Source organism: Syngnathus acus, chromosome 13, assembly GCF_901709675.1.
Source record: "Syngnathus acus chromosome 13, fSynAcu1.2, whole genome shotgun sequence".
Lineage (NCBI taxonomy): Eukaryota > Metazoa > Chordata > Actinopteri > Syngnathiformes > Syngnathidae > Syngnathus > Syngnathus acus.
In genome coordinates, this window is record NC_051098.1 from 14379451 (window position 1) to 14392118 (window position 12668).

The window sequence follows — 12668 nt, forward strand, 5'->3', positions numbered from 1 at the left end:
ATTAAAAACGACAAACACACAGGAACGGTTAATGTTTGTTTCCTACTTTTGGTGCACTTACTGCCTCAGTATGTAAAGCATGTTTACATGTTCCTGCATGAGTGGGTGGCTATGTTGGAGTGGGATCAGACGTGCGGGGCTTGGTGCAGAATCTGAGTTGCATGCATGCATAATGAGTGTGCTGTGCGCAGTCCAATACATTTCTCCCATAGGATAGAATGGAAATAGAACAAATCTGTTGTCTCCAGCAGATGGTAAAAGTGTTTTAACATTACAGGCAGACATTTTTATGGACCATCTTGACACGCACGCATTCCATAAAACAACTGTTGATGTCAAACAGAAAAGGAATAAAACACTCATATTGTTAGCAGCTGGTTTATTATACACGCTCATTTGCGCGTTAAAAGTACTGAACACATTTTTTTTTTCTTTTACAAAAACCATCTTGAGATACTGCAAGTACATTAATAATAATAAATAATTATAATTAATTAATAATAATTATAATTAATAAAATAATAATAGGAAATAATTATTTGATCCTCTGCATTTGTTTGGTTATTTTCAAAGAACTCGTTAATTGTTTATGGGTACGATTGACCGATATGTGCAAAATGTCGCTTGCTGGTCTCGCATCACAACGTTTAAGGTTGCAGACTTCAAATCACACTTTGAAACTGATTTCCTCCTTCCCAATGAGCGATACAACAAAGTCCCTTTTAAAAAAAAAATTTAAATAGTAGGCAGAAACCTCAATCGAATACGGTCGCGTGTAAACATGCTTCATTAAAGCGATGATAGCTCAAAGTGGCGCCGCTCCAAGTAATTCAAGCTTCCGTGAGCAAACAGCAGCGGCGGCAGATGTCGGCCGAGGCTCTGTGGATTCGCCGAGCGTGTTTGTTGGCTTTGGGGGTTGCGCGTCTTCTATGAGAAAATCACGCTCACCTTAAAGGCTTTCACGCATATTTTGGAGCGTGTTTTCGGGCCAGGTAGGCTAATAAATGCGGCGGAAAACGTGCTCTGCAGAAGCTGCAGATGTGGCCCAAGGCAAATGTTAGCGTGAGTTTTATTTGAATAGCAACGCCTTGAAGTTTCAACCCCCCCAAAAAGTTGTACCTGGTGAAGTTTTGTCAGCCGGTATATCGAGCGGCTTTTCATGAATGCTTTGATTTTAGTAGGTTTTCACTTCCTGTTTTGGTTTCCAGCCATGTTGAAAAAAACAAAGCAGGAGCAGTAATTTACTTGCAAGTTCTCACATCTGCTTCACCTTCCCACCTTGACATGAAGATGGAAGCTCAGTATCATCCTAATTGAATTCAAAGACCTATATTCGACACTGGGAGTTGCCTTGGCAACAACTCCCCCCACACACACACACACGTCGCCTCTCCTTGCCCTCCCAGAAATTGTGAAAGATCAATGGAATATCCTCAGCAGCGTGGCAGAAAACATTCCAGCACAGATGCTCCTCGGGAGAAAGCGCGAGCTTTGTGACATAGTTGAAGTGCGAATGCTAATGCGGCTCGGCAAGGTCGCGCAAAAACAAGCGTGGGCGGCCAGTTTTCGTTTTTCATACCAATGAAGTCTATGCCCGTTTCTTAATTGAGGGAATTTGGAGAAATAATTTCTGACAACAGCAAGGCTTTCCTGCATAAATAAATTCTCTCTTGGGGATTGGGAATGTTCTCACGCTATGCACGCGTGAGTTCTTGCATGCGCAAGTGTTTTAACCTCTGACTGTCAACAGAAAGCACATGCGGCAGTTTTAACTCTCTTTTATCTTTCACTTTCATTAAAAGGGACCGGTTCAATTAAGAATAGATTTTCCATGCAGCGGGGGCTCTTTCCAAGCAGTAATAATTCGCTTGAAGATTGTACAATTAGAAAATGTGTCCTAATACTTTCGATTAGCATAAATTAGGTTAGCGTGAGTTAGCCTCGACAGATTGTCTATGGCTGTTAGCGTCTTGCTTTTTAATTGAGATGTTAAATTGAATATTTTCAGTTACAGGTAGCGAAAAGGGGGCACGTTTAGGTCGTCTCCTTGGTCTGCAAATGGAAAGTCACTTTTCATCGCTTCATTTGATTGATGCTAACACGCGCTCCTCATTCCCAATGAAGCTTTCGCCGTTTGCCGCCAAGACGGATGCCAAGGCCGCGGTCGAGAGCGTCTGGCAACGACATCCGCGTTTGTCCGCCGCCGGGGCTTCTTGTTTGCTCCCGCCCGAGATCACATTTTCCACCTGTCACCACAGGCGGGTTCTCCGCCAGAGTAAAATCAATATCCCTAAATAGAAATCAGAGCTTCCTCAAAAAAGAAGTCATCTAGTAAAAGAGGCCTCGAGGCTTTTTTGTTGCTACGATTTGCACAGGTGTCCTAACCCTAATCTTAACCCTGAACCCTAAATCTTTATCTAGATCTGCACAACTCTTTTTTTTTTTTACCCAAGGTTTACACAACCCCAAAATCGTCACCCCTAACTGTGCGCTTACCCCTAACTAATGCTAACCCTCCCCTAGTTTTGCGCTCTCATTTTGTGTAATTTGTCAGAAGCCTCAGGAGTGTGAAAAGGTCATATTGCTATCTTGACCAGCAACTTTTATTTCTTCACTGGATGTCTATGCTGACTGAGAGAGAAATAATAGGCTTCAGACACACAAGCATGCTTATTTGCCTTAAAAGTCTCCACGGATATGTTTTATGATGGTGTCGCTGCAGCCTTTCATCATCGAAGGTGTCATTATATGTGAAAAGCACATTCCATTTTGCAATGATACCTTGCTTCTATCTTTGGATTTTTGTGGCTCACATCAAGGTGCTGTTTATTCATCCTGTTTTTATTCTGTGTGTCCAGGAGCAGGAACGCAATTGAAAATGGAGCGGCTGATCCTGTGCGTGCTCCTGTGCGGTGCTCTGGCGAAGGGCTACAGTTGTCCCAGCCGCTGCATCTGCCAGCACCTGTCGCCCACCCTGACGCTCCTCTGCGCTAAGACGGGACTCCTCTTCGTGCCGCCCACCATCGACCGCAAGACAGTGGAGCTGCGACTCACCGACAACTTCATCACCGTCATCCGCAGGAAGGACTTCTTCAACATGACCAGCTTGGTGCACCTCACTTTGTCGCGCAACACCATCAGCCAGATTACTCCGCAGGCCTTTGTAGACCTCCGCTTGCTGCGGGCGCTGCACATGGATGGAAACCGCCTGAGCGCCATCAGGAGCGACCATTTCAAAGGCCTGCACAACCTGCGACACCTCATCCTCGGAAACAACCAGATCCACCAGGTAGCCGCTACGTCTTTTGACGAGTTTGTCTCCACCATCGAGGACCTTGATCTGTCCAACAACAACCTGCGGACCCTGCCTTGGGAAGCCATAGCCCGGATGACTAACATCAACACGCTCACCCTGGACCATAACCTGATCGACCACATCGGAGAAGGTACCTTTACCCTGCTCACCAAGCTGGTCCGCCTGGATATGACGTCCAACCGGCTGCAGAAGCTGCCGCCCGATAGCCTGTTCCAGCACGCTCAGGTGCTGTCCGACGCCAAGGGCTCCAGCTCGTCCACTCTGGCCGTCAGCTTCGGGGGCAACCCGCTTCACTGCAACTGCGAGCTGCTGTGGCTCCGTCGGCTGACCCGCGAAGACGACTTGGAAACTTGCGCCTCGCCGGACCACCTCATGGACAAGTACTTCTGGTCCATACAAGAAGAGGAGTTCATCTGCGAACCACCGCTGATTACCAAACACCTTACCACCAAGCCTCACGTGATGGAAGGGCAAGGGGTCACCCTCAAGTGCAAGGCGGTCGGCGATCCCGAGCCAAAGATCCACTGGCGTTCGCCCGATGGCAAGCTGGTCCACAACAACTCCCGCACCATCCTGTATGAAAACGGCACCCTTGATATTCTCATCACCACCCTGAAGGACAGTGGGGCGTTCAACTGCGTGGCCTCCAACGCGGCGGGCATCGCCACGGCTGCCGTGGAGATCAACATGATACCGCTGCCGCTGTTCGTCAACAACACGGGCCACATGCGCGAAGACCCGGGCCTGTCCGACATCACCACCTCATCCAAGTCGGGCAACGACACCAAGCACAAGCAGGGCAGGAGAGTGGTGGTCACCGAGCTGACCTCGTCGTCGGCCGTCATCCGATGGCCGTCTGAGCGTCACATCCCTGGAATCAGAATGTACCAAATCCAATACAACAGCACCGCTGACGACACGCTGGTGTACAGGTTAGTCGAGACGTGTTACCATCTGCTCTGTGACAAATCCCTGTAGATGCAACATAATTAAGTATACAGTGGTTGAATAAAAATTCACAAGACACAAATAGAAATGCCAACTAGCTAGCACGGTTATTCATTATTCTCTTAAACCGAGACAACCAAAACCTTTTTGGTAATTAGTGACAAGCCTGTGTGAATAATGACGCAGTTAGCGTCACAGGTAAAAGATAGCATGAGAAGCTAACACAGCTTTGCCTTCCTCCTTCACCAAAAGCGCAAACAGATGGCCGAGCATACGCCCGCCTAAACCATACCAATTTTTTTTGTTTATCACAAAACTGGACTTCCAAAACAGGAAGTATAAACTTATCGTGATTATAACAGTAATGGCGCTACACGGGACAAAAGCATAACGAGTCAACTACTTGGTCAATCAACACTTGACAGGACTAAGATATTCCACGTTTTGTTCGCATAATGTTGGTCAGGACAAGTTCTGAGTGAGAAGCCAAACAAGAAAGTAGAAACCTACCGGAATAAAAGCAACAACAGCTCTAAGTAGGTTTTAACATTAAAACTTATCCCCAGCTATCACAACACTGGGAAAAAGTACAAAAGCATCCGATCACCCCAAAGTCTTGCGAGAATTCCCTGTGGCTGTTTTTCCACGAACCAACCCTTTTCAAAAAGCCACAAAAGTCCACACAGAAGCTGGCAGACATGAAATCTTTTGAGGTCTCTCTTTGGCCCGCAGCATTGCACGGCGGGAGTAAAGGGCTTTCTTTGCAGGATCATTACACCACGATAAATAACAACAGCAACATTTCACTATGCGCACTCAGCCAAACGGCAATAGGCCATCATTAATTTGCTGCAACACAAAGCGTGATTACATGCGGTTTGGCTAATTAAAGGCTTGCTTGTAGCCGTGAGCCCAGCGTCATTTGCTTATTGGGGACGGGGAAATAAGCAAGTACTTGATAACTGGTCAAGGCTTTTCAGCATTTGGAATTAAAATTTGGGGTGTTATCCTGATATGATTAAATTATCACTGTTATGTATGAACGGCGTCAGATGATGAATTTTCAAAATTTGAAAGCGCTGTGTGCTTTTTAGGGGTTGTTCATAGTTTCATTTGTAATGGCTCTTTTTGTAATGCTAATGCGATGCATATGAATAATTAAAATATTCATTGCGTATGGGAATTTTGAAGACATTTGAAAATAGTAGTAAATAAAAGGAACCACACCAGTAGTTCATTCTACTCGGATAAATGTGCTTTTCTGACGGCTGCAATACACGAATTTCCATTTATTTGCATACGTTTAAGTACTGGAAATATTTCCAGTCGTGTGTGTACTGTATTATTTCATGCATTCGTTTAATAACGTGACGTGAATATTGATGTATAAATAGAGCAAGGGCTAATTAGGGTTTTTAACTAAGTATACTGTAAGCTGCGCTGTGATTCAGTGAGTGACGCACAAACAGAATGTAGGCTAGTAGCATCTATTCCAGGGTTAATGTAGTCATCCGGTGAATTAATAAAACATTTGTCGTTGAGCTGTGATATCAGATATAATGAGTCATAAAAGAATTTCTAGGCGGTTTAAAGCCTTGAGATGTTTTGCTCTGAGGCGCAGAGGAATATTATCTATAGATAACAAGCATCCAAATCCGACTTAAGGCAGACATTTTCCTTATTTTTGTGTCTAGCCTAAAGTGCACTCTCATTTGCCGCCTTTTTGGCATTGACATAGCCTGACCCTGCATCAAATCGCATTACACCACCTGCGCCACAATTTAGACCTGATTTCACCCGGTCTAAACTTGCCTCTGTCAGGTGTGCTGGGGGCTCTGAGAGTTTTGTCACAAATAACACGGTATTTCATGCGCTCTTACAGGATGATCCCGCCTACCAACAAGGATTTCCTGATCAACGACCTGGCGGCCGGACGCGAGTACGACCTGTGCGTGCTAGCCGTGTACGACGACGGCGTCACGTCGCTGACGGCCACGCGCGCGGTGGGCTGCATCCAGTTCCACACTAACAACGAGGTCAGCCCGTGTCGATTCATGCACAGCCAGTTCCTGGGGGGCACCATGATCATCATTATCGGCGGCATCATCGTGGCGTCCGTCCTGGTCTTCATCGTCATCCTCATGATCCGCTACAAGGCCTACGTCGGGCCAGAGGACACCAAGGCCAAGGCGGGCCCCGGCGTCCGATCGCAGTCCAACGGCAGCCACCAACGACTGCAGCGCTCGGCATCCGGTCAGGCTTCGGACGAGGGCCAGCGCGAGGGATCCAAGGAATGCATGGCGCTGGTTCTGAAGGTGGACCATGACAAGAAAGAGGACACCAGAGCCTTAGTGGCCGTAGGGGCGCCCTCCGCCGTCCCGGACGTGGAACTGCCTCCGTCGAGGAAGCGAAGGAGCAGCCTGCCGCCGGAGGACACGCAGACGGACAGCAGCCTGACGGGCTCCACCATGTCGCTGTGCCTCATCGGCCCGAGTGCCGGCTCGGCCGAGGCGCCGCGCTTCGTGGACAAAAAGGGACTCCTGGCCAATGCGGGGCTGCTGATGCCCGGCGAACTGGCGCGAACTCGGCACAGGTTCTCCTTCGACGGAGGGGACTACTCCATATTTCAGAGCCACAGTTACCCGCGGCGGGCCAGGACGAGGTGGCACCGCTCCACCAACCAGCTGGACGCCGAGTCGTCGCCCCTGGCCAACCGCCGGGTGACGTTCAGCAGCACCGAGTGGATGCTGGAAAGCACCGTGTGAGCGGACATGCCGCCAAACAGACAAAAAGTACATCGGCCATTCATCCCGCCTTGCCATCACACACGCCAGAGAGGTTTGTTAGCAATCTGCGCCTCATTTTTTCTTTCCCCATTTCAGTTGGCAATTGAAAATCCAAACAAAGAGAATAGGACTATTATAGGTGTCAAACTCACCCGTAAGGTTTACAGTGCATTTTAGACTCGTCCCGACATTTCAGATGAAGAGTCACATCTTGTCCTTAGATTATTGTTTTTCAAAGTAAAAGCAGAGCAAATGTTTTTATTCCGATTCAACACAAAGATCATTCGGGTTTAATGGAAAACTACAGAAGTCAAAGAATAATTACTGTAAAAAAATAAAATAAAAGTAGTCTCCAAATGATAAATTGATTATTAAAAAAGTAATAGATTAATTTGGTAATCTACTATTAGTTGTTTGATTAATCTTTGCACCTTTGACCAAATGTAAACCAAACTCAACTTAAAACCGACATAAAACATGAGTTTTGGCAAAAAAAAAAAAAGAAATCACCTCGAAAATTAATTATAATAATAATCAGCCAGTATTTCAATTGCCAATTGAAAATGGGAAGAAGGAATAATATGCGGATTGTCAGCCTATGTTTCTTTAACGCAGCAGTGCCTTAATTCTCACCAACGGAACAAAAAAAGTACAAATGGAGGATGCTGCTCGCTGTCGTCAAAAAAACAAAAAAAAAAACCACCTCTCGTCATTCCTTTGACGATTTGTTTGTTTACCCGTCCGTCCGTGTGAGGTTTGTATGGTTTTTTTCTTTCATTGTTCAAAAAAAAAAAGAGAAGAAAAAGCGCAACTTTCAAGTGAACAGCAACACAAAAAAACATTTGTGCACAGAAGACACGAAGATACGAGGACATGTATCAACACCAAGTAATAATTTAACGGATTTAAAAAAAATAAAAACGTATTTTACACGTTTCTTAACAGTGACGGGATTCCTCCTCGCTTCTCATGGGACTGGAATGTGTGAAGTTGCTCCAGATGTGACTGTATATTATTAACCCTTATCTGGCTGGTCTAGATCAAAAAAAGACGACAAACCGCAAAGGAAGACCTATATGAATATATTCAAACATTTGGTGTATGTGTACTAACTATGTAAAAAGTAAGTAAGTCATAATGTCACATGACTTTTTACAAAGCATTTGGGTGTTGGCTGCAAGTTTTTACATTAAAAACCTGTGTCATCACACCTCGCTATATGTCAAACGGCGGGTCCGTGTGTTGAATCTTTTGCTCCGTCCAGCACTCGTGAATCTGTGTATCGAATTACATTGGTTGACAGGAAAAAAAAAATGGAGATGGGTCATTGTATCAAACATGGATTTTTGGGTCATCAAAGGGTTAATAGGTCAAACACGGGTCAACAGAACCCGGGTCAAATGTGGATCAAACACAGGTCTGTCAAAACAGGTTTGTAGTTGGACCGTGAGACTTGGTTCAAATGTGTCAAACATGTATGCATAACTCAAATCTGAATCCTTCCTCGTGTGTCACGAGTTGTTCGATTTCCTTTGCGTTTTTCACACATCAAGTTGAGCGCATGAATATTTCATCTTGCCAGAATTATTTATAAGGACGCCACTTGTGTGTGAGAAGCTGCAGAGTTGACCACAGAGGCGAGGAAGAAGAGGAGAGGGAGGGGGGGAGTGGGGGAGGTCGTGGGAGACAGGGAACATGTAAACAGGATCTCAGTGGAGCGCCTGCAGGGCTAACGAGATGCAGTGGGCGTTTCCTGCCCCTAGGGGGAGACAAAGCTAAATGAGGAGGATCACAGTAATTATTTGCTTGAGAGGTCTGACACTATTAAGTGTGTGTACCGTTGACTGTCATGTCGAAGAGACGATTCTGTCGGTTGTTATCTGCGGCCATAATTCATAATTCATTCAAAGCGGCGTAAAAATGTGCTTAGCTAGGAAGAAGCCGCAGCTCTACGGAGCAAGCCGAGCCTTCAAATAAAGCTGCGGTTTTGTGTGTTGTCAGCGCTTTTTCTTGCTTCTGAGGCTGCACAAAATCAGCCTTGACCCGGTGAGGTTGCTGAGGAACTCGTTAAATCTTTAATGTGTGATAATGTGTCGGAGGAGTCCAATCAGAGCCGGTTAGAAGATCCATTAAAGTGCATTTGTTTACATCAGGATTTGTCATTAAAGTTTTGTTTGCTAGCATGACACTGATTAAGTGAATCGTATATTGATCAAGTGTAATACTGTGAAGTTCTATGAAGAATTTTGGATATGGAATTGTGTGATCCACATATGGATGGTTTGGCCTTGATGGAGGTCGTTCTCATCTTTCATTGGAACACATTGCCTCGAGTCAATCCAATTTTGTTTACCGAAGAGACTTGAACGCATCTGCTTTTCGGCTTGTGCCTCTTTTTAACCTCACCCCTGCCTGTCGATACACATTTGAATTTTGTTCCACCTTTTGCGCAATCTCATCTGTTTGGAGAGAACATTGTTGCCCTTTGACCCACTCGCGTTTCTTTCTCTTGTACTTTTAACACTTATTTTTCTTTCCCCCCTCCAGCAGTCTGGCAAGTGATTGAGTTACAAAAGCTGCCCAGATGCCTCTCGCCCACGTCTCCTGACCGCAGTGTTCTATTCTGTGAGGAAGACGTGACCCGTGGCAGCGAGCGTGAGAATATGCTTTCGACGGCGCCGTTCATTAGCGTGGCAGGCGTTCAATTTGTAGGGTCACGGCTGTTAATGGCGTCATTTAGCCCCTTTCTGAGACATTAAGCAAAAGTGCTCCATTGCGGGAATAGTCGGGTCATGCAGGGGATGGAGTGCAGCGGCGTACCGACAACTCTGAGTGTTCTTTAACAAGCGTTGATGGGAGGGGCTATTGGAAAGAAGGTACAAGACAGGCCAATCAGCAATGACAGCCTATTTATGTTTGACTTCACGACTCTCCAATTACATTGAGAGCATCGTGTTGACAGCTAGCAGCTAATGAAATGACCCCATGACTTTAGTCTTTTTTTTTTCTTAAGAACGGGAATATCACAGGGCCTCCTCAACTGCTCCTTAATGGTAGATTTTTTTTTTTTAATATTCATTTGTACTTAACCCATTCACTGCCAGCCCAGTCAAAAGACGTCTATAGCCGTATATGGCAGTTAATGAGTTTTATATAAATCAGTTGTGTTGGAGCAATACAACATTTGTTGTCAATAAGCTTTATGTAACGTAAAAAAAAAAACAGAGAATGCCATCAAACATGTTAAAAAAATGCACATATTAAAAAAAAAATGCTGAGTTTATTTTGCTCCAATGACAGAATTCTGTTCACTCTTCGGAACTTTCATCTGTGCTCTCTTGGCCTGCCGCTTTCCAGTCCCTCCTGTGTTTCTTTGCGGAGTCCGAATGTTTGTGCGAGTCGTCGTTTTTCCTCTTGCGTTTCCGCCGGTCCTCGTCTTTCCTCTCCTTTTTCTTACTTTTATGACGATTTTTCGTCTTGTTGTCATCGCTGCTGTCTTCACTCTTCTTTTTTCCCTCCTCTTCTTCCTCTTTTTTCTTCTTTTTCTTTTTCTTCTTCTTTTTGGAGCGTTTCGACTTTGAGGCTTTACTTTTGTGGCCCTCCTCCTTTACGGTGCTGCTTTTGTCACTGGAAATAGAGTACGAACAAAACAGTTGGCGGCCATTTTATGAACAAAAGACTAACTACACCTGAATAATATTAGATCAAATCTGAAATTCCACAATTAGAGCAATAATAATGCGAAATAGAAAAGTAATGATAATCATTGACTAAAGATGATGACAGTTGTGTAAAAATGTAAAACATGCTGGTCGTTTGGAAGTTCCTAATATGCCGCCCATCTAAAATATCACCGCCTGTCGGTATGATGCAGTTCAGCTCCACAAGCAACACACTAATAAACATCTGCTTCAATTAATTTCGATTGGCTCATCATCGGATAATAATAAAGAGTCTGATGAGTGTTGTTAACGGGTCAAAAAGAGGCTCTCCTTGTGTTGGTAGCAAACTGAGCTTTATTAATTTTGCTCAAAGAATCCCCGTTGGCGCAATCTCTCTGGTATTAAAACAAACATGAGCAGGCAAGAGGGGGTGATGTGAAGAAGGAAAAAAAACAACTTTCTGACGTGGTGTGAATTACACCTTGTTCAAGGTCCATTCATCGTGATAGCGTGTAATTTACCTGTCACTCGCAAACTCTTCAGGGTACAGCTCCTTGAAGCCACTGTGCCCCCATCTGCGCACAAAACAACACGCTTGGTTCAGGTTATGTTAGCACTAGAATCCACCAATTTGCTGGGCTCCGTTTGAAATCCATAGGAAATAAAAAACAGGTCCTGCTGGTTACCTGTCTGGATCGTTGTCCTCAAAGTCGTAGAGTTTTCGCGTCCAGTATCGAGTCTCCCTATCGTCGTGTTCTGAGGAAATTCTGGACTGATAGGATAATCGATCGCAGTGCATTTGACCTCTGGAATAATATATATGTTTTTAAATGTCAGAAAATTGTGCCAGGGTTTTTCGTGCCCGAGGAATTGAAAGTGAAGCTGCTCCTATACCTGATAGTCTTGGTGGCGCTCATGTGACTGTTGTTTGACATTTGGACCTCCCAGCCACGCAACTTCCACATCTCGGACTCTTCCTGGATCTGCAGTAAGTGAACAAAGCATTTCACAAGTGTGTTTTGCTTTGTCATTAGGTTGTAATGGCTTGTCCTGGCTGCTGAGTACAATCTGGCTAATAACAATAATTACATGCACATCAGTAAATTGTGCTGAATTCTTAAACATGTAAAATGGCAAATTTTAATTCATCTAACCTAAATGCAAGTTGATTGGTGTTCTATAGAACCCAATTTACTATAAACGTCAATGACCCAAAGTGCTTGTGGTTTTTTTTGTGTGTTTTTTTGGTAATGAAGACAACTCTGTGTTTTTGTCTCCTACCTTGTTGTGAGCATCCGTGTGCCGGATAACATTCCGCAGCAGAGTCTTCCCCAGAGTCTGCTTCGACATGATGAGAATCTGACAAGGACACAAAGTACGTTCAAATCACAAAATGTGAATTAGTTCGGGTTAGCGCTTTATGTACAAAAGACTAAAAAACGACAAATTGTTACTCACTCTTGATCTGTGACACTATAATTTGAAAAGCACCATAAATGTCTCGTGCGCTAAGCGTGAACTTTTGTATGACAAAGAAAAACAAGCTTCGATTAATTTCACACCGCTCGCGTATTTCGTTGCGTCTTCCGCATACTCGATGACGTATTTTCCGTGAAAGTAAAAGCGTGTCGCTCAATGGCTACACAAACTGTCAATCTTCCTGTCAGCCAATGAGCGTGAAGGAGGGTAACGGCTTATTAAATGCCTTCCTGTGGTTTAAAGGGAACGTACCCGCTTAATGTCAGCTCAACCGTGATTGGTGTGGATACGTACGAGGGCGTTCTATGTGTTTCAAACCAAATTTAATATTTTCTTGGCAATTGGCGTTAATGACTTTTTTTAGCATACTTAAGGTCAGTATACTTAACTACTAAATACATCAAGTATAAACAAACGTTACGGTGCAAATTCAAAAGGCAAATGTCTTATCTGGTGCTATATTAATCATTAAAATAA

The 12668-nt window shown here is 44.6% G+C and overlaps 2 protein-coding genes across 2 annotated transcripts in view; one reads left to right on the plus strand and one right to left on the minus strand.

The window, feature by feature from the left end:
* The window catches only part of lrfn1 (leucine rich repeat and fibronectin type III domain containing 1), an 80028-nt gene extending 72847 nt beyond the window's left edge, over positions 1-7181 (plus strand). Inside the window, exons 3-4 of the mRNA XM_037267637.1 lie at positions 2859-4248; positions 6147-7181. Of these exons, the coding sequence (XP_037123532.1) occupies positions 2879-4248; positions 6147-7029 (2253 nt within the window). The 5' untranslated portion in view covers positions 2859-2878 and the 3' untranslated portion in view covers positions 7030-7181. The remainder of the gene's footprint in view (positions 1-2858; positions 4249-6146) is intronic.
* A 2866-nt stretch (positions 7182-10047) lies between these two features.
* Positions 10048-12534, minus strand: nkapd1 (NKAP domain containing 1). Its single transcript, XM_037267328.1, has 6 exons — positions 12171-12534; positions 11994-12071; positions 11607-11695; positions 11399-11518; positions 11234-11287; positions 10048-10677 (listed from the first exon to the last, which is right to left on the minus strand). The coding sequence occupies exons 2-6, from the start codon at positions 12060-12062 to the stop codon at positions 10359-10361; spliced, it is 651 nt and encodes a 216-aa protein (XP_037123223.1). The 5' UTR covers positions 12063-12071; positions 12171-12534; the 3' UTR covers positions 10048-10358.
* Between the last annotated feature and the right edge of the window lie 134 nt (positions 12535-12668).

What these genes read in the sequence shown, in the direction of transcription:
- nkapd1 (XM_037267328.1), bottom strand. Translation starts at nt 12,062, where the DNA reads ATGTCGAAGCAGACTCTGGGGAAGACTCTGCTGCGGAATGTTATCCGG. An exon ending in GAGGACAACGATCCAGACAG is followed by an intron (nt 11,288 to 11,398) that starts GTAACCAGCAGG and finishes TTTTGTGCGCAG; the next exon opens with ATGGGGGCACAGTGGCTTCA. An exon ending in GAAGAGTTTGCGAGTGACAG is followed by an intron (nt 10,678 to 11,233) that starts GTAAATTACACG and finishes CTCTATTTCCAG; the next exon opens with TGACAAAAGCAGCACCGTAA.